Below are 21,276 nucleotides of genomic sequence, written 5' to 3' on the forward strand. Positions count from 1 at the left end.
AATTGAAGTCTTTTTTTGAGTAATTTCGTTCATGTAATTTGTTTTAGCAAAATTATTAAAATGTTACATGTTTCTTCCCCAACACAAATAATACAAAACTACACTGCTATAAGAAACAGCAAAGATCAATTAATTGTTTTCCTGGGTCTTCAGTTTATGATTAGCTCACCTCACCTCTAATCTGACAAGTCTTCGGCTTTGAGTAGTTTCTTCATCACGTGACAGTCCCATAAACTTTCCAATGAAGTCTGAGCCGGAAAGAGAATTGATTAGTTCATCTATCGAGTCTTTTGAGTCGTTCGTTCTTTTGTCACATGATTTGACAGCATTGGATAGAGAAATACATTTTCTTACAAATGGGTGCATACTTATTATTATTATTATTATCATTATTATCATTATTATTTACTCTTACAATTACATGATGCATTTCTGGTCTCAAATTTTAGCTTTTTATTTCTTACAGTTTATATTTCTGGTTCTTTTCCATAAGATTGGATGTTGTAAAAAATAGGTAATAAAGAGTTGGTTATTATTATTAAGTCTGTTTCCGGCTCAGACTGCATTGGTTAAACTTATGGGGTCACATGATGACCCAAACCCAAAGACTCGAAACAGGTGATGACACGGCAACTTTTTGAGCAATTTTTTTTTTTTTTTTGTTGTAATATTGCCTGGGCACTTTCCCATTGTGAATGGATAACAAATTTCTATATGAATACTTTAGATCAGTCATGGCTCTTGTGTCTCACCTGGTTGCCCACTGACTGCAACATTGTTCAAAAAGTTGCCCTGTGTATCATCAGCCTTACTTGCTGTTCTGAATGAAAATATCTCTTTACGCATGATTATATTGCATCCAGACAGCACAATAAAGTCAAATTAATGAGCAGAATATCATGTTATTGCCATTGCCCTGTTGAAAATTAGGGGAATTGTAGTTTAAAGGGGTCCTATTATGCTCTTTTACAAAGTCTTGATTTTGTTTTGGGATTGTACTAGAAAATGCTCTCATTCTTGGTGGTTCGGAAAACGCATTCTTTTTCACATAATTTACATTATTAAAATACCTTTGTCCCCAGCCTGGCACAAATGGCTCGATTCAGGTTTGATGAAAGCCTGCCATCTGAAAAACAAAATGTGTTGTGATTGGTTAGTTGTCCCAGTGCGTTGTGATTGGCGAAAAGCTTACACGGTCTTTTTAATAATTTTAACATACATATTTACATACACAATTATTCAAGTGCATGTGTAATAACTTGCGAAAACTTACAGTACAGTAGCTCTTCTTCTTCTTTGTTTTTTCTGATGCACTTACTCTGCAGCAGCACTTCTTCTCCTTCGTCGTCTTTTCTGATGCACTCAACCAAGCGTTCTAACCATGACCTCTTCCCTCCCCACCCAAAAAAACATTAGAATTTCTGTAAGCGGGAATTCTTTTTACTGATGTTCTAATGGGACGCTTTGACATCACAAAACCCAGAAAACAATGCTGTAGTCCAAATGAGCCGTTCGTTTTAGTTCTTGAAAAGGGAGTTTAAAAAAAATTTAACATCTCCCTTTGGATTGGACTTTGAGATTTGTAACTTTGTAGATCGTTTTTATGTCTGAACATACACACTGACTACAATTTAAAAAAAGTGAAAAAGCATAATAGGACCCCTTTAATAATTTTGAAGGGAACAGATGTTTGTTTTTGTATCTTTTAAGAGCAAGTTTGCTATCTCCATTACTCCTGACTCCATGGAACCATGACGTCCCTCACCCATTGGCTTGACATGCTCTAAATTGAATCTTTCTGTTACCCTGTTCACAGGCTCAAAAGAAAAGCCTGACAAGTGAACAGAGAGCAGATACTTTTCCTTTGTTTGATCTCTGGCTTTAATGCTGTAAAATAGACAACACTGGAAGCTTTAAACTCCTGGTGATTGTCACTGATATAACAGTGTTGTGGACGAATCAATGTAGACATCAATGTGCTCTGGCTGGAACAGAACAGCTTTGTATGTCTGCTTCATATGGAAAGATAGGAGACAGGGTTTCTGTATGTTAAAGAGATAGTTTACCCAAAACTAGAACACGTTTTGGTTTTAGGACAACTTTGATGAAAGGTTTTGATCCATTTCAAATCTTGACTACTGTGTGTGTGGGCATGATTTGTGACATATCAGGACACAACTCTGTATAGTGACATGGGTATGACACAGGTATTACAATGGGAGGGTGACTTATGAGGACATAAGCCATGTCCCCATTTTTCAAAACGCTTATAAATCATACAGAATGAGTTTTTTTTTGAGAAAGTAAAAATGCACAAAGTTTCCTGTGAGGGTTAGGGTTGGTGAATGGTGATAGAATATACAGTTTCTACAGTATAAAAACCATTACGCCTATGGGATGTCCCCACTTTTCACAAAAACAAACGTGTGTGTGTTTGTGTGTGTGTGTGTGACCTTGGACCACAAAATCAGTCTTAAATGTAAATTTTTCAAAATTGAGATTTATATGTCATATGTTATTTATTATATGATTTAAAAACCTTGCTATGTGTACTGCTACTGCATTAAGCTGAGACGTGTTATAGCACTTGGATATCATTTCTCTTTTGTTGATTTTGATCGCTTCTATTGTCCTCATTTTAAGTCGCTTTGGATAGAAGCATCTAATAACTGACTAAATGTAAGAAAATAAGTCATAGTATTCGGTTGTTAAGTGATGACGTAAGAAACGCTGCTTCCGGGTCCAAGCCTCAACTCGCTTCACTTGAGAATACTACCCCAGCAGCCGTTTATGAGCACTGTTTATTCATATTAATCATTTAAGCTAAACGCTTTCAAACTTACGGTATACACTACAGTCTCCGTGCTCACAGCGTCCCAAACACAAATAATTTTTATATAGATTTTTTATATTTATATTTTCATTGTCTGGCTATCTGGGACTTCAGTATGGAGTTAACTTTTTTGCTAGTATTCTATCACATTGTGAGTTTATATTAGCACCTTTTGTTGTTTTCTCATGGTAACTGATAAGAGCGTTTGGACACGGAAGCGCTGCTACGTGACGTCAGACTTAACAAGCGAATACCGATTTGGAACATCATGAGGTAAGTAAATGGAAAATCCCAACATATTTTTTGAGTGAGAACTATCCCTTTAAGTTATTATATTTTTTATACATGTTACTGAGTCCTAAAGATACGAAATGCAAAGTTAGTGAATTTAAATGTGCCTCCAAATTCCATTTCCACAGCAAGTGGACAGAATGTACAAAAACCACAGGAAAAAAATTCTCACACTCTGTTTATCATTGATATGACAATATCCCATTCTTCTATTATCTCCGCTCTTTATCAGTCTATTCTTCTGTCCCTCCTCTTTAGTGCATCCGGTCATGCTACACTGCCCAGTGGGCCTGCTGACTCTCGGTCATGATCTCAGACAACTTGGATAAACTATCAATAGCACTTTTGTGATGACCATTCAGAGTCGCCTAGTTAATGTGTGATGAAGAAGGCCAGCTTTGTGCCCTTAATGTGCTTAATCCAGAGTGTTTGAGACTCCAAATGTGCTCCACGGCCTTGGAAAAGAGTTTAGTCCCTCTGACTTCCGCATATGTGTTTATTTGGATGCCATGTGGAGCTATTTTTTCCCAGCTTCTTGATCCTGCATCTCCCTTGTGTGTCTGTCTTTCTCTGTTTAGCACTGAAAGCTCCCTGTGACGTTTAAATACATACTGTAATACTTAGAAATTGCCATAGAGATCAGAGAAATCACTGTGAAGCTACAGGTCATCTTTGGCTGCATTATGTAACCAATATGTTTTAATGTGTTTACCTTTTATCACTTTATAACCATATATATATAGAGAGAGAGAGAGAGAGAGAGTTTGGCAGTTTAATGCAATTTTGTGTTTGTTGTAATGTGTGTATGTAGTTTATTAAATCTTTCAAATGTGTTTATTCAACCCAAGACATTAGTCTATATTACAGATACAACTGTCTGATTAAGAATAAGCAATTATCATGCTTGAAAGCCAGACACATGGGAGCGATATAGTTGCAGAACATTGACTTTTCAGATGGAATTCCTCTTATGACAAAGGAGCTTCAGTTGTTGAATGGAAACTGCATTCAGAAACCATGTTGAGATGGAGATGAAAAAAAAAAGAGTATGAATAGAAGAAGACTGGTATTCGAGATGATGTCATCCTTAACTGTTTAACCATTTGGAAATGAAACCATTCCTCTCCTTGACCTGCGAAGCTGCTGTTGACTTTCTTGAATTCTTAAAATAATGTAGGCTCAAGCAGGCAGGCACACAGTTACACACACACACACACACAAAAGGGAGTTAGGCCATCTGGCATCACTGATAGGAAAGTGCCAACCAGTTCAGACTAACATGGCCTAAATTGCTTTTTACTGACCACACCCATTTTTATAATGCCTCAGTTAGCATAGAGTAAACTCAGAAACTGTATTGCCCTTTGTTTAAAATTTTGTTCAGAAATTGTTAGAAGAATCCAGGATCATTTTGAACAGGTTTTAGAAAAGCCAGTCATGTTCTGATGATGTATAATACTCCATACTCCTCCTGCTGTCTCTGAATATCTACAACTGAATAATAATCAGTTGTTAGGCTCTGCCAATCATCAGTTTGCCACAAATAATTTATTAATTAGCAAACAATTATCATTTTATAATATGCTACCAATTTGTAAATACAGTAGGATTTGTGCAGGTAAATTAAAAAAATGTTTATACTTTAATAACAAGAGGAAACGATGTTTGCTGCATTTAACATTTAGAAAAAATTGTTTCTGCCTCTTAGGTTTTAGTAGGTCTAGTGAGTCATAACTCATTTATTATTGTATTATAAAATGATTATGTATATTCAGAAATGTGTTTAGTGTGTGATTAGGACATAATAACATAATAACATCATAATCAAACCTAAACTTCTAAACCTGTACACAGTAGACACTTATATAGCGTATTCTAGACTGTCTCATAATAATGGTATATTGACTTAATAATTAGATGTATATTCATGTGACACTAATTGAAGTGAGGCTCAGCAAACCCATAGAACTTCTCTGATAAGGATGTTAAATTAGTCAACTAAGAATGTATTTTTTTATTTTTAATTTTTACAAGAATGTGCTATCAGAGTTATGGCAGTCTAGACTGTAGTCTACACATCCACTGGCATCATAATTAGTTTAATCACATGGCTGTTCCTCACGCATCATTGTGTTGCTCACAATAGAGGGTGTGGCTAAATATATTATCTCCTTTTGTCTCTGACTGTAAGATCTCAGACAGCGACTATTCAGCCAACACATCTGTCAACAATCGCCTGCCCCCAACACACTCCTACACACAAATCCCTAACTGTTTTGCACAAAGAATAACAATAAGCAAGAATTTAAAAAAAAGTAATAATAATTTAATAGAGCTAGGAAACTGAAAAACAGCTATAAGAACCAAATCTCCTTACCACACTTTGGCAAATGCAATTGAAAGATTGTTAAAGTGGTCATATTATACCTTTAGTTAATTTTTTACTAATTTATTCCCCCAAGGTCAACTAATAATGTAAGTATTTTTAGTAAAGTAATACTTTAAAGTCACTTTATTTATGTATGTATTTAATATTTTTATTTTTGGGCTGCGGTGTCTTTAGTAATGCCCCGTTTGTATAAATAATTTTGGTTGTAAAAGTTCTAATAAATTAGCTTTTTAATTATAATTGTTTGTATGAATGAGCAAAGGATCAGTCTAAGAGTTATATGTAGTCTTGGAAAACACCATGACAAAATCAGAAATCCTCACATGTATGCAAACCTTTGAACAAGTCTAACTGAGGGCTTCGTTTAAAGTAGTAAAAGCTTTTCTATTTTGTAATTGTTCATGTTTTCTGTTCTTTAGAGTTTTGATCTCCTAAATGAACACCCCTCAAGTGCTAATTTAATGCAATAATCTAACACAGAGCAAATCACAGACATGATTTCCATCACCCTAATCTGGGAGAATAGCACAGAGAGCAAATCCATGGGGACAGAGAACATTTGTGACCGCCTTGGGTTCATTAATTTCATGAATGCTACCAAAAGAAGCAAAATCTCTCTTGACTAAGTATACAAAATTATTCAGCAATGAAATGACTCTTCTTAGATCACCAGCAGTACTGTCTCACTTTGTGTTGAAGGCCTGACCTATAGATGAAGAGTCGTTCATAAACACGCTCATGCATGAGCTGAACTACAAATCCCACAGGACCTCAGAAGGAGGTCAATGGACGAAAGTGACATCAAACATACATGACATCATAACATTAACATTGTCTACTACTGACGGTATTACTATAGTTATGTAGCGCCACACAGTGGCGGTTTGTCTGTATTACAACGGAGCTGTATCTGCAGGTGTGATATTGTCAGATTGTATACACATATATCAGACAACTCTTGAAAATGTGAATCTTTTCAACTGTCCATATGTATATGTTTTAATCTTGTTATGTTTGTCCATACATTCTTTTGTTTCAACTCTTTTAGATTATACACTGGGGGAAAATACAACATTAGGTCACTAACCTATACTTCTCTCTTGCAGTTTGGCCGTATCGACCCTCACTATCCGAAGGTCTGCGGTCACCAAGGCAATGTGCTGGACATCAAATGGAATCCTTTTCATGACAACATAATCGCTTCTTGTTCAGAGGATGCTTCTGTGAGTAAACCTCAAATATAAAATCACCACAATGGTCAAATTAGTCAGCTGCATTCAAATAATCTGTGGAAACCTCTTTCTGTGCAATGAAAACTTGGTTCATGATTAGAAAACCAGCATTTAGTTTTTCATAATGTGCATGGTTGTGGAAGACTTTTTACCAACACATGAACCTGAAACATTATTCTGTCGAACAGAAAAAAAAGTCACTTAAAGAATACAAACTGTTTATTAAACCTATATATGAGGAAAGGCATAAACATTTAATGTCATTTTCATGTGTCAAAATTTGTTTTACATTAATCATGTGAATTAATCCTGCAAAATCAGAATAAATGTTAAACATTACATTGATAAAAGAAAAACACACACACACTGATGATAATGATGATGGTGATTAGATGGCTCTCAGGAATACTTGATCACTGTAATGCTTCAGGATATGTCCTATGTTGTTTTTGTCATTCAAGTCTAATTTAACCATTTATGAAGTTATAGATTAATAACTAACCTGACAATAGAGTTTAAAACTGCCTTCCTATTTTAATTGTGCTATTAATTCAAAAGAGCTATTTGCCTGAGTTCTGCATCTTTGCATCTTTGCGTTTGCCCGTGTACGTGTACGTGTCAGGTGCGGATATGGGAGATTCCTGATGGTGGACTGAGGAGGAATTTGACAGAGTCTGTGTTAGAACTGTATGGCCACAGCAGGCGTGTGGGGCTCATAGAGTGGCACCCAACCACTAGTGGGATTCTCTTCAGTGCTGGTTATGACTACAAGGTAATGAAATCTTTTGCAACAATTAGATTTTTATTATTTTTTTAAGTACTTTAATTCAGTAATATGAGCTACAAAATGAAAACACCAGACTACTATTTAATCTTTTAAATTAACCGTGTAGACAGTTGCTACTAAAGATTTTTTGTAATAATTTTTTTTTATAATAATTCTATTTGTCCATAATATGAACGTGAGTGCCATTCACTAAAAAAATAAAACAATCTAATGACTGTATCTGTTTGACAACTGTTTTTTTCTCTTTCTGTAGATTCTCATTTGGAATCTTGAGATTGGAGAGCCGGTGAAAATGATTGACTGTCACACAGACGTGATCCTCTGTATGTCATTTAACACAGAGGGCAGCCTGCTGGCCACCAGCTGCAAGGACAAGAAGCTCCGCGTCATCGAGCCTCGCTCTGGCAATGTGTTACAGGTGTGGGTTGTGTGCATTTAGTCTTACTCATCTATGCAGACACACTCATGTCAAATTTCAATCGTGTTCAATAGAACATAAACATAGACTTCACATCCCTTTTGAAAAAAGGTAATTAGTACTTTTATACACCAAGGATGCATACAATTAATCAAAATGTATATTTAAGACATTTCAAATGTTACAAAAAAAAAATCTATTTTGAACAAATATGTTAATTTGATCTTTTTATTCATCAACGAAACTTGAAAAAAATATTAAGCAGCACAACAACAATAAGAAATGTTTCTTGAGCACCAAATCAGCATATTAAATTGAATATATAATAGAATAATTCTATTTTTCGTGCATGATTTGTAAATGCACTATTGAGTCAAATTGTTTGCTGAAATTTTAACTGAAAAATTAACTGAAATTTTCATTTATTGTTGTTTTACATTGTCAAGCAGGAGGCGAACTTTAAAAACCACAAAGTGAGCCGTGTTGTGTTCCTAGGCAACATGAAACGACTCCTAACGACAGGTGTGTCCCGCTGGAACACACGCCAGATTGCTCTCTGGGACCAGGTGAGAACATCCTGTGTGTGTGTGTGTGTGTGTGTGTGTGGGTCAAGTTTTGAAATAAAAAGACCCTGCAAGCGTAGTTAAACCTGACATCACCTACATTCTGCGACCAGTCAACAGGCCCTGTAAGAAAAACTAATTAATTAAACACAAAATATTGTCTTAATTAAACTGTAAATGCTAAAATGGGTTTGTGAGGATCAGGGCTAGTGGTTTGTGTAGCTTAAGGGGTTACAATATATCATTAGTTCAGTATAAAGTCAAATGAAGTTAATGAAAAGTCTTCACCATGACAGATAAACAAATGTCTGTGTGCCTTTTGGGTGAATAATTCCCAAATCTCATCCAGAAATACACATTGTCCCTGATGTATGCATTACCCTAATGATTACCATGCTGAAAGTCATTATGTTTTCTTCTCAGCATCGTCCCTGTAATTATTGTGTGATAATCACATTCATTGTTCTTTGTAAGTGTAGCTAAACAGTTACACTCAGCTGCAGTAATGAGAGAATGCATGTAAAGAGAAAGCTGGTTGCGTTGCTCTTAGGACATTGTCAGGGTTCTGGGAAAACCCTGCATTGCAAAAATATTTTGTTAAACGGGAAAAATGCTCTCTGCAAATCTGGATTCAAAGGTTTTTGCTCTTATACTGCACTGTCTCTCATGACAGGAGGATCTGTCCATGTCAATCATTGAGGAGGAGATTGATGGCCTTTCAGGATTGCTTTTCCCTTTCTATGATGCAGACACACATATGCTCTACTTGGCAGGAAAGGTACATATAACTCCATACTGTTAAGAATTCTTGCATGCTTGTACTATAAATGTGCAAGATAATCAAAGGTTTAGGGTCAGTAAGATGTGTTTTTTTTTTTTTTTTTAAGAAAATAATGCTAATCAGCAACATATTAAATTGTAATGTTACAAAAGATTTCCAAAGGACCTCAGAAGGAGGTCAGTGTCAATCAAATCAATTATATTCTTTTGAACTTTCTAGACATCAATGAATCCTGACAAATCGTAGTTTCCACAACAAAAAAAGCACTCAATATTGAAAGCAATGTTGTAAAGCAGTAACACTGAAAATTATGTGTAATGTTTCTTGAGCACCAAATCAGCATATAAAATAATTTCTAATCATGGGGATCATGTGACACTGAAGACTGGTGTAAAAACGTTTATTACGATATTTGAAATTGTAATAATTTCACATTATTACGTTTGGTCGTTTTTTAAGCCTTTGTGAGCATAAGAGACATTTTTAAAAATCCCAACCACAAACCGCTGAATAGTAGTGTATATTTAAAAATATATTAGATATATAAATATTATGTCTCAGTTATATACTGAACAAACATTAATGCATCAGTAGGGCATCATATGTTGATATTGCAGACTTGCTTGAATTGCCATCACAAATGATCAGCTTAAAAAAAGTGTAATTATCTGTGAACTGACTAAGACGGTGTGTTTGCAGGGTGATGGGAACATCCGTTACTATGAGATCACCCTGGAGAAACCCTACCTGCAGTATCTGATGGAGTTCAGGTCCCCTGCACCACAGAAAGGGCTCGGTAAAACTGAATCCACACCCTCTGATGAACACACTACTCCAGCAACACCTGTAACATGGCGTAGGGAAACTTTTTAAATTAACCCTAGAATGCAAAAATAAATAAATAAAAGCACAATACAGAAACCAAAACAACATATACATATCGATAAAAGGGGGTCAGAATGGCCCATATTGGATTTAGTGGTTTTCTTCATAGAAAGCCATTCTTGTTTGCTCTTAATTTTCAGTGCAACGAATTAACTAAATATTCAGAATCACACCCTATCAAGTTGACTTCATGTCTTTATGCATTCTAGGGTTAAACCTGGAATTTTGTATGTATAACCTTAGCTCTTTTATTTTCTCAGTAGGACTCTCTCCTAATAAATCAAATACATGTTGTGTTATGGTCTGTTCAGTATCAAGACAACACCAACAAAGCTTTATGTTGTATGTAAAACTGTTAAACATCTTGTATGTGTGTTCTGACAGGAGTGATGCCGAAGCATGGGCTGGATGTAGGAGCGTGTGAAGTCTTCAGGTTTTATAAGTTGGTCACTCTAAAGGGTCTGATTGAGCCAATCTCTATGATCGTGCCTAGAAGGGTGAGCATAAGCACCATGAAGCTATAAGTCCACAGTTCCTAATTAAATGAATCATTGAGAGTTCCACTGAAGGATGAGAGAAATTTTGGGCTATCCTGCCAAAATGGCTTTTTTTTAAGCAAACCGTCTGAAAGGATGGAGGAATCCATCAGCTCTTTGTTGCTGGTGTAACTGCCGCCTCAGTGAGACGAGAGTAGTGAGCCATGTAATGACCTCCAAGTGAGACACAGCATGTGTGTTTTGTTCTCTGTACACAATGGGCAGTGGCAGGTTGGCCCATTATCAGAAGGCTTTAAAAACAGTGGGAAGGGCAGCATCCTATCAACACCAAAATTTTAAAAGACACCCAAATAAATCCAGCGCCAGTTGTGTTTCAGTGCAAAGGGTCCTGAAACCTATCAATCCATATCTATCATTCATACAGGGCGAAGATGTTGCCCAGCCAACAGTATAACCAAGGGTTTTTAAGATCAGGACGCGAGAGGGTGTTCTGTAAATTTGGGAGGAATAAAATTACAGTGCATTTAATATTATGAATAAATTATGCATATGATATGCCTTTTTTCCCCTCGCAACATACACACAATATGTTCAAGAATTGTATTTATTTGTGTTATATCTGTTTTTAGCACCGTTACCTTTGACTTCCTATTTTATGGAACTATTTTCTTTATATATTATCATTAATGTGTAAAGTGTTATACAAATAGATTTAAATGAAAAAAGAATTCTCTAATATTTGGTAAAAAATACCAATATTGTTTAATATTGTAATTTTTTTGTTATATAAATTTTAATATTTTTGTCAAATGGCAAACCAAATATACAATTAGTATTGTTATAATTTAATTAGGGAAACAACAAATGTACTATTTTATTTTATTTATTCATCACACAATAGATATTATTTATACTTTTAGCTGCCTTTATAATTTAGGAAGGAAATCATCATATTTGGAGGTTGCACACATTACATGTTTTGAAAACATCTAGGTTATCTCATAGCCGAAACATTGGTAATTTTGTTTTATTTGTAGCAGAAACTTTGGCATTCAGCCAACCCTCATGAACCTGTAAGAATAAGTCCCTGAATACCTGGGATTATTTTCACTCAGATACTGAGTTACCTTTTCATCCATAGTTTCTCACAGTACACTAATTACACATCCTGGAGCACCCTTCGTGTTCTGCACAGTGAACTCAGGGATAATAGTGTACCTTCTGTGAGCCTTTGATTCCACACATTAGTTTAAACTGAACTAGTTTACCTGCCCAGAGTCACCAAATACTAATGAAGATCTTACATCGAACTATAAAAAAATAACAGCAAATCAAATCCTTCTTTCTTTGCAGTCAGAGACATATCAGGAGGACATTTATCCCATGACTCCTGGGACAGAACCTGCTCTGTCTGCCGATGAATGGCTCAGTGGAATCAACCGAGGTAAACACCTGCAGTTATTTTCAGAATAAAAATATCTGAAAAGAGAAATGCTGAAATAAAACAACTCCACATCTGCATGCGCATGTCTAGGTCCAGTGCTCATGTCTTTAAAAGAGGGCTACAACAGACCAAACAAACTGGTGTTCAAGGCCCCTGTGAAGGAGAAGAAGGGTGGAGTGGTCAATGGGATTGACTTGCTAGAAAACGTGCCTCCCCGTACAGAGAACGAGGTGTTACCATGTTATAAGGACAGTTTAGCAGATCGTGTTTCTAGCTGAGAGGTGTTTATGCGTGTTTAACCCTGGTCTTTATTCTCTGCAGCTCTTGCGGATGTTCTTCAGGCAGCAGGAGGAATTGCGGCGACTGAAGGACGAACTTACGCAGAGGGACATTAAGATTCGACAGCTTGAGCTGGAGCTCAATAACATAAGAATCAGCCCAAACATCAACAACAATAACAACAGCAGCAGCAATGGTAGCAGCATTTGACACTGGATTTGTGCTGTGTCTTGTGATCTCCTAAAGTGAGCGCTGCTGAAACACACAGGCTTCCTTCTCCTAAAACCAAGACCACAGAAGAGCAAGCGCTTGTCTTTATAAAGCAGTGTCTCGCTCTGACCCCCAGTGTGGACCCCACAGCTGCTGTGTGCCAAGTCGACTTTATTGGAGTGATGATTCACTGACCCTGTGAAAACTGTCCCATAACATGACCTTCAGCCACACTGATGGTCTACATGCAGTGGATTGATTCTCTCTATTTGGATTGGGTTTGGTACAAGCTATTCATTGCATTATCATCTCATAATTGTAGACCTCACTAGATTTAATTATTAGAATTATTTATTTCATATTTTTTTCTTTGTGCAACTTAGCCTCGTTAGCTAAGCTAAATTGCTTAATAAACTCCATATAGAGAAGAAACGTGTTTTAATAAGGTCAAACAGGCATGCTTCACCCATCAAGCTGTTATCTCATGTAAACACTAAGTCTACTGCATCATTTTGATATGACTGCACAGTGCTGTTTTAATGTAGAAACTCAAACACCCCAGTTCAATAATCTTACACCACAGATGGTATTTATCCAATTGACTCTAGAAGTATTGGGTTTTACTAATACAAGTTGTGCACTGTTGCTTCTCATATGTGAAGTATGTTCAGGTCAGTTAATGACGGCAATTCGAATGGGTTTTTAAGTTAAATAAAGCTCAGAATAATCTCAGAATACATTTAGAAAAAATACAGTTTGCACCTGATGAAAATATAAAAGTCCACAAATTGTAAAATGCAATTATGAAATAAATTAGTAATAGGTATAAGAGACTTACACTGCATTTCTGCAGGAAAGTCAAGTTTGGAGAGAACATGAGAAAAAGAATGTTCGATAATGAGACACAACAATGGTTACAATTAATGGCAATACTTCATTTTAAAGACTTACTGTGATTCATAAAGCATACAGTTACTTTTTTATTAAATTTTAAATCAAACGTATTTATTGATTTCCATTTTCAGTTCCTACTTTTAAGTGAAGAGTCTTGAGTTAACATGAATTAGGCTATCCTTGCAGTCACGCTCTTCAGTGCGCGCTGCACTCTAGAAGTTAACGTAATTGTGATTTTAAACATTGGTTTTGTCCAGAACAAACTGAACCAGTTTAAAAAAAAAAAAAAAAAAAAAGGTTGGACGGCACATTTAATAGAGCACTTATGAGCTAATGTGTTGTCCCTTTTAAAAATATATTGATCATCTGATTGCCAAATGAACTAACCTTGCTTGACCAACGCGGAAAGCCCGGTTCACCTCTGAATTCAACCATCACGTGTTCGCCATTTTCCTGAAAACAATATGAGCCTCAAGCTTTGTAAATATTTTGCTTCATAAAACAGTAACACAATCCCCAGCATCCTCTGCTTCTTATTGCATAGTAATAGCGCGTTTTGAGGTAAAGTGCACTTAAGGTATTCTGACATTAGGGGGCGGTAAAGCCACAGACTTGCTCACGTCACGTACTGAAAGGCCTACGCTTGCCATGAAACGGACTACACAGCATCCTCTTAACATGATAAAAGAGCAGTTCAGAAAGAGCAGTTCAGACACAAGCAGTAGTACTTAAGGAACACTGGAATTAATACTAACACTGGGCCTACTTAAATGGGCCAAAGAGTGACAAACAGGTTGTTTGCATGGCCTGTGGTTACGTTCCAAATCTTCTGCCTGATAATTGTGCATCATTGAAAATGTTGAGGTGAAGTGGTTATTAATTTGTTCACAGTGTGAGGTGCCAGAATACTTATGTTGTACTCAGGCCCCTTTTATCTGGTGTTAGACAAGGCGCTCACTGCCTACACAAGCCTAATTAATGTAGAAATATTTCAAGCTGACAGTGCCTAAGGAATTATGAGGCTATTAGGCTAACCTTTGTCTTTGATTAAAATGAGTAACATTGATAGGGAATCATTACCCTGTATTTCACGATTCATTATGATTAACTGACTAACTATAGTATGTTGCACAAAAGGTAAGTGCATACAAAGTAAAAACCTCTTCCTGACGAAGAATAATAATGTACGGAGTTGAATTTACTCCAATGGTTCATCAAATCTAAACGCCTAGACCAGTGGTCTGGAGGGCCACAGATCTGCAGTTTCGCTCCAAATCACACCTGCTTGGAAGTTTCTAGTAATCCTGAAAACCTTGAGTAGCTGGACCAGGTGTGTTTGATTAGGGTTGGAGCTAAACTGTGCAGAGCTGTGGCCCTCAGGGAATTGAGTTTAAGACCAATGGTCTAGACTCTAGACCGAGACTAGCTCAATTTACCTTGCGATCTCACTCAAAAAAATCCACACAGATCATAATTAACACCTCTTTCACTGTATGCCAGGGATCTCCAACCCTGCTCCTGGAGAGTTACCATCCTGCAGACTTCAGTTCCAGCCCTGAGCACCTTCATTAGCTGGTTCAGGTGTGTTTGTTTGGGGTTGGAGCTGAACTTTGCAGGACAGTAGCTCTCCAGGAGCAGGGTTGGAGACCCCTGCTGTATGCAATGCTTTCATGCTCATGTTAGCAAAGCACATGCGTGTACAGTAAATATTCACTGGAACAAAAATGCTGACATTCATATGAAATCTGAAGTCTTCTTTTTAATAAAAAAATTCAATCAGTATGATCTGACAACTGGACATATCTCAGTTAAAACTGTCTATGTTTTATTTAAATTGGCATGATGCTTCTGAATATCTACACAATATTCAGTCATAAGCTATTTTCCCTGAGCGTCACTATGCAATTTCACTTCACATCAGTTAACCCGCTATTTCAGTGGCAAGGTGACATACACTTGCCATTTCCGCACAAGACTTTAAATACATAATCTGTTGATCAAGTATGTAATCACATCTAATTACAATATATGGATTTTCTGTAGCTGTCAGAACAGAACTTCAAACTACCATAGAACCGGTTGCGTTTTCATTCATTTTATTACAGTTAATGGTTACAACTGAGATTATTTGTGAAAATGTCTGCCATTATCAAAGGGAATCAGAAAAAAATATATTTGGTCATTATTTACAAAGAACACAAAGCCTCTGAAACTATCCACACAAAAGGGAGAAGGGGTTTAGGGCTCATCTGACAAGGGCAGACATTCGGCTCTGAACATTAAAAAATAAAATAAAATAAAAATCACATTGAGAGGTTGAACTCTGCATGTCCAAGCAGACATCATGGTGCGTTCTTCATGCCTAAACAGCACGTCACACGGCGCGGGTGATGATGATGAAAACACCAAAGAAACTAATTACACAAAGATGCAATAAAAAAGTGGGTTAGAAAATGTTCTTCCTTGAAATCCAGTAGTCAACTTTAAAATAGAGAGTCAGCCATGCACTCCTAAAAGGTTTTTGGTTGTTTGTTTTTTTTCTTTTTTAATACACAAGTCATCACCAGCATTTAGGCATCAACAGTAAAGACAAGGGAAAAATTACAAGAGCATACTGGTCTTTTTTTTTTTTTTCAACAATGATAATTTTCCACACTGTGTTGTCAGCCATTTGAAGAGCTTTCGGAGAAAATGAAGGGAATCAAACTGAAAGTACAAACCAAACCATAAGAAAACAACAACAACATCAACAACAAAAAAGCTAAAAACAAATATTTAAACGGTGTCCTCGTTTATACTAACCCACCCCCTACCATTTGAATACCTCCCCAAACCATCGCAGAGTGACAATAGGACAGATATACAGGGGTTAAACGCTCCGATCACAATGGGGGGAGTGCATGTTCAGTCATCATCTTCCTCCCCTTCCTCATCCAGCTCTCTTTTCCTCTTCTGACCCCGCTCTTCCTCTGGAAACACAACACAGGAGGACCAGATGGTTTGTTTACTCTTACTCTCACGCTGCTTACCAGCATTCGACAGCTGCTGGTAACCCTTCAAACTTTACAAACACTTCATCTATTCACTTACCAACGTCTTCCTCATCATCTACCTCGCCGTCATTTAACTCTTCCTCCTCCTCCTCCTAAAAGTGTGCAAAAAAAATGGCACAAATTGACACATGTACTATATTTGTTAAACATCAGGAATGATCATATTCTGGCATCAACCTCTCCGCTGATGTCCTCTTCTTCCTCCTCTTCTCCCTCTTCCTCGTCATCCTCCTCTCCCTCTTCCTCATCTTCATCTCCTGGAGCTGCATCTTCATCATACTCCTCCTCTTCTCCCTCTGTAGACAAAACTAGGTCAGTGACAAATGAATGGCTTGATCTCGGTATAAAAACTGATACATGTTGAAGGACGGTGCCAGTCAGACTCTTCACAAACATACCGTCTTCATCGTCCTCATCGTCGTCTAGGCCTTCGACATAAGCTTCGGCGTCAGAGTCGGGCGCTTCTTTATCCTCTTTGTCATAGCCGTCGAGATACGTCAACTGAGGGAGCAGCTTGAAAACATTTTCTCTGTAGTCGTTCAGGTTTGTCACCTCACAGTTGAACAAGTCTAAACTTTTGAGGCTCTCCAATTTTTTCTGTTGGGGAAAAGACAGAAGAACAAATTAATAGGAATAATAGATTGTTGTTTTTATCGCTGCGAGCCATCTTAAATCCAAGTCAAGCAACACCGTCATTATTTAGATCTGTAATTCAAGAATATTAATAATAGTAGTGCTTGAAAGTCTCTCAACAGTGTCATCAGCGTACACAAATAATAAATTATTAAAATATATTCATCACTAAGTTGATAAACTCCATTAGTTACAACCACAATGATGCTATAAACACATCTTACCAGGGGTTCGATGGTGCTGAGGTCTTTAATTTTGTTGCCGCTGAGGTTGAGATGGGTGAGGTTGGGACACTTCTCTGCCAGGACCTCCAGACCCCCTGAGATTCTGTTATCGCTAAGCTCAAGCTGTGGAAAACATGATTCAGTGCCATATTAACAAGCCTGGCAAAGACTTCACGCATACCCAGAATACATTTCTGATACTACTGTAGCTGAAAACAAGAAACCATCTATTACCTTTTTGAGTTTGTTTAGCTTGGGCAAATTGGCGACTGATGTTAAGCCTACGTTGATTGTGCTTAAAAATTCCAGTTCCTCAAACTCATCAGTGAGGCCCTCGATTTTGCCCTCATTTGACCGACAGTTGTCGAGCACAAGCTCTTTCACCTGTTAAAGGGCACATGAGATTTAATGTTATGATTAATGAATACAGCATTTGTTACGGTCTCCACCTGAGCAACTTCAAACTAATGGGGAGGTGGACAAAGCCGCTTAAATTCAGTCACATCAGGGCTGTTTCTAACTTTTGAAGCATGCCAAGATCACTGTGTGGGTTTACCTTTATGATGACCCAGCAAAAGGGCATAAATATGCTCCAAATTGAACATAAAACTATGTAAATAGCCACCTATTGTTATCAGCAATAACTTCGAACAAACAGAAAACAGCGTCCATGTTTAGCTAAAAGTGATTATGTTAATCAGATTAGAATGAGAAAAATAAACACGTCGCCTCGACCGAATCGGGCGCCATGCAGTTGTAAAGTTTACTTCAGCATGCGGTCTACAGGAGCAGATAGGGGTGCATGTTTCGGAGCTTTGACAAAGGCTCACATTTGACTCCCTATCCAACAAAATGGCTGACTCCGCAACAAGCGGTGTACATTGTTTTCCTGGAAGGTAGAGCATTTTTACTGTAGTGCGTGCTCGAACAGCGAAGTAAAGACGCGTAAACGATAGCCTGGGTGTTACACAAATGCATTACATTGTCTTGGAAGGGCAAAAACACGAGGACGGACCCAAGAATTCAGGAGTAGGAGGGGCAGAGAGGAGCATGATAATGCAACGGAGTCGCTCTTTAAGCGAAAGGTATTGACTTTCACGGAATAAAAATGAAATTTCCGGCTACGCACACGCTCGACTCTTTGTATTCAACGGTTCTGGTCGGTTCAAAGCATAGAGACGGCGGCACCGATTCTCTGCTCGATTAAATACCGTGTGTCTTTGTTGCTGGTTAAAATGGCGGCTTGTCCTAGATCTCGCATCTAGAGCAGCGCAGCTTCAAGTTGCGTAGCGCTCACATAAGCGCCCAGTCTGTGTCAATAACAAGAGCCACACGGCTGAGATCTCGTTCTCCTGCCAGAGGAGACGCACAGAAGCGCTCACAACACGGTTATGACATTTTAATTACGAGATCTATTACAGCGCATTTAGGTTTGCGTACAGGGGCAATAACAGGGACCTCGATAACGTTGCATTAAATTGATCAGAGATGGTATTATTACTTGCGGGAATTAAAAAATAGTAAGAAAACACGGAGGATATTTAGGAAAGCGAGAGTGCCGGTTTGCTCTTTGCATTCCGGTAACGTTGTCGACATATAATGCAGGTTTAAATAGGTTTGGGCACCTTTACGCAACTGGATCTGCTGTGACACGATTCCTTTCTATACCGAGACCGAACAACAAATGCGCTCGGTTTCCAATCCAAATTAAACAGGCGCTTAGCAACGTGCCAGAAGCACACGAAAGGATCCCGACTAAGTATTTACACAACTTTCTTTGATTGAGAAACGGAAATGCTTTAGATTTAGATTCAAACCCATCAATAAAAGCCTGGAGAGATGCCACGAAATGTATTTGAGCGATCGGGTTATCGCAAGCTATCTGTCAAATCGCCCGCACAGCAATTCACAAAAATGCGTCCCACAACAAGTTCGCGAACTGGCCGAGGACCACTGTGACTGGCGAGTGTGGATGTTGAACTGAAAATGGATGGGCGAAAGTGTGAGAGAGGCATGAACTGACGGCTGGCGAGTTTCGCAGCACTGAGGATGCAAAGGAAAAGGGCGCGTTCAGGGGCTACAAAGTTACAAACATGGCTCCTCGCGCCGCTTCCCTTGTTTATACACTGAATGCACGGAGCTCTTGCAGTCTCCGACCACAGCATCATCAAAAGGTCTCGCGAAAGTTGGGGAAAAAATAAGCAGTAAAACTGTTAAACTCGTGGGCCACACGGAGATAACAATATCCAAGGCTCCAGGCTTGTAACAAAGTCGCCGCAAACTTTTCATTCAAGACATCAACTTGACGCGTGCACATCTAGCGTTGTTCATCCACGCAGAACTACTCCAAACCAACAGTTTTATATTAAAATAATATCACTCCGCGAATAATAAAGATGCTTACGTCTGACGGCGTCCGGTTCCGCAACTCCAGGTGAATTCTCTTTTTCATATCCATCTTACTGAACTCTAAATGAGTATTTAAACCAAAGAGCGCAGTTAGACTTGAGAGTCTTTGCTGCACATTCAGCTATAGCCTCTTAACAAACTAGCTATTGCGAGTCTTACAAACTTGATGTCTCGGTGGGTGGGAGTTGGGTGTGGGATTGTCGTCACCGGTGGCCAATTAGAAGCGCAGAATGGAATGTTAAAACGCTCACAACTAGACTGACGACCAATCAGCGGTCGATCACAAACTGGGTGGGGTTACAGAAACTGTTAGGTTGATCCAGCGAATCTGTTTTAGGGTGACATCTGCGATAAAATCATATGAACTGTCGAAGGCGCAGACTAAATGGGGGTATGGTAGTTATTTTAGTTTAGAGTGGGTTTATCCACACTTAGACCAGGATATAAGAGTTATAGAACTACAGAGACATTTTGAAATAAGCTGCCGTGTCGGTTACAATAAATGCAACGCTCGTGTAATGTAAGCGAGGGCTGTACACGTGTTAAATATGTTAAACTACTGCTTTCTGTCTCGAAGCACAGTTTCCTGGCAGGTAAGTACAGTCACTTTGGACCGATGAATTGGTAAACCGTCAGGAAAACACGAACCCTCCCCCTTTTGGAGGGAACACACGGTGGCGTCTACAAATCTTTATTTCTTTCTTAGTTTACGCAGTAAACACAGGGCATTATTCTCACTAACTTACATCTCACAATACGGGGGTTCGTGCAAATGAGCTTTTTTTAAAGAGTTACATAAACGCTTTATGTAAAAACGATTTAAACAGATAAAGCGTGATATTTCAGTGTGAACCAAGGAACGGTTGCCTAAAAAAATGCACTAGACAAAACACAAACAAGTATGAAATCTACAAAGCGAAAAGCGGTGATATGATATACATCGCCGTAGTTTAATTATTCCGAACGAGCCCCCACTAAAGCAGAGCCCATAAGTTACCGCTAGCCACTGGTCTTAATAAAAACAAGTTTATCACATGCACTTGACTGCCACATCTCACACACCAACCACGGGCCCACGCTTTCCCCTACAGTTCAAACCAACCAATCGTATTTGAAGGGGAGCATTCACTTCCGCTTCTCGCTTTGACTATTGTTGGTATTGAGGGGGAAAAAACAAGGTCACCTGACTGTGCCCAGCGCCATCTTGATTCGCAAAATACAAGACATTCAAATAATTATAACACCATTTATTGACTCTTAAAACGAACAAAAAGCAATAGACTTTACCTATATTTGATGTCATGTCTGTGTGTCGCTCCGCTAGCCCTTAAAACTGTAGAGCAACTGCTTGGCGCATGATTGTTTTCACAAGTGCAGCTGCTGGGTTGTTTGTTGAGAGAGCGCATTTCACTGGCGACTCTGTCGTTTTACAACGTTATTTCGAAATCACTTCG

General features: G+C 38.1%; 2 protein-coding genes across 5 annotated transcripts in view; one reads left to right on the forward strand and one right to left on the reverse strand.

Moving 5' to 3' along the window:
• Nucleotides 1–16,137, forward strand: part of LOC113052346 (coronin-2B-like) — a 38,018-nt gene extending 21,881 nt beyond the window's left edge. For 2 of the 3 annotated variants that reach the window (XM_026216808.1, XM_026216806.1), the window contains exons 3-12: nucleotides 6,620–6,736; nucleotides 7,368–7,517; nucleotides 7,786–7,950; nucleotides 8,397–8,516; nucleotides 9,187–9,291; nucleotides 9,994–10,090; nucleotides 10,564–10,676; nucleotides 12,030–12,120; nucleotides 12,211–12,350; nucleotides 12,442–16,137. In XM_026216808.1, coding sequence (XP_026072593.1) covers nucleotides 6,620–6,736; nucleotides 7,368–7,517; nucleotides 7,786–7,950; nucleotides 8,397–8,516; nucleotides 9,187–9,291; nucleotides 9,994–10,090; nucleotides 10,564–10,676; nucleotides 12,030–12,120; nucleotides 12,211–12,350; nucleotides 12,442–12,609 — 1,266 coding nt within the window. In that variant the 3' untranslated portion in view covers nucleotides 12,610–16,137. The remainder of the gene's footprint in view (nucleotides 1–6,619; nucleotides 6,737–7,367; nucleotides 7,518–7,785; nucleotides 7,951–8,396; nucleotides 8,517–9,186; nucleotides 9,292–9,993; nucleotides 10,091–10,563; nucleotides 10,677–12,029; nucleotides 12,121–12,210; nucleotides 12,351–12,441) is intronic. The other variant, XM_026216807.1, reaches the window with a different exon arrangement.
• On the reverse strand, nucleotides 16,017–19,981 carry LOC113052349 (acidic leucine-rich nuclear phosphoprotein 32 family member A-like). Of its 2 annotated transcripts, none has more exons than XM_026216809.1 (7): nucleotides 19,818–19,981; nucleotides 17,648–17,797; nucleotides 17,414–17,536; nucleotides 16,955–17,153; nucleotides 16,734–16,864; nucleotides 16,594–16,648; nucleotides 16,017–16,472 (listed from the first exon to the last, which is right to left on the reverse strand). In XM_026216809.1, the coding sequence occupies exons 1-7, from the start codon at nucleotides 19,869–19,871 to the stop codon at nucleotides 16,408–16,410; spliced, it is 777 nt and encodes a 258-aa protein (XP_026072594.1). In that variant the 5' UTR covers nucleotides 19,872–19,981; the 3' UTR covers nucleotides 16,017–16,407. The 2 variants fall into 2 exon arrangements, with proteins under 2 accessions (XP_026072594.1, XP_026072596.1); XM_026216811.1 differs by having other exon boundaries at nucleotides 16,734–16,852; nucleotides 19,818–19,979.
• Nucleotides 19,982–21,276: the final 1,295 nt, after the last annotated feature.

Source organism: Carassius auratus, chromosome 32 (genome assembly GCF_003368295.1).
Source record: "Carassius auratus strain Wakin chromosome 32, ASM336829v1, whole genome shotgun sequence".
In the NCBI taxonomy this organism is placed as follows: Eukaryota; Metazoa; Chordata; class Actinopteri; order Cypriniformes; family Cyprinidae; genus Carassius; species Carassius auratus.

Coding starts and splice junctions, on each gene's coding strand:
- LOC113052349 (XM_026216809.1), bottom strand. CDS start 19,871: ATGGATATGAAAAAGAGAATTCACCTGGAGTTGCGGAACCGGACGCCG. Junction 17,798..19,817: donor GGAACCGGACGCCGTCAGAC/GTAAGCATCTTT, acceptor GCCCTTTAACAG/GTGAAAGAGCTTGTGCTCGA. Junction 17,154..17,413: donor TCAGCACCATCGAACCCCTG/GTAAGATGTGTT, acceptor TTTCCCCAACAG/AAAAAATTGGAGAGCCTCAA.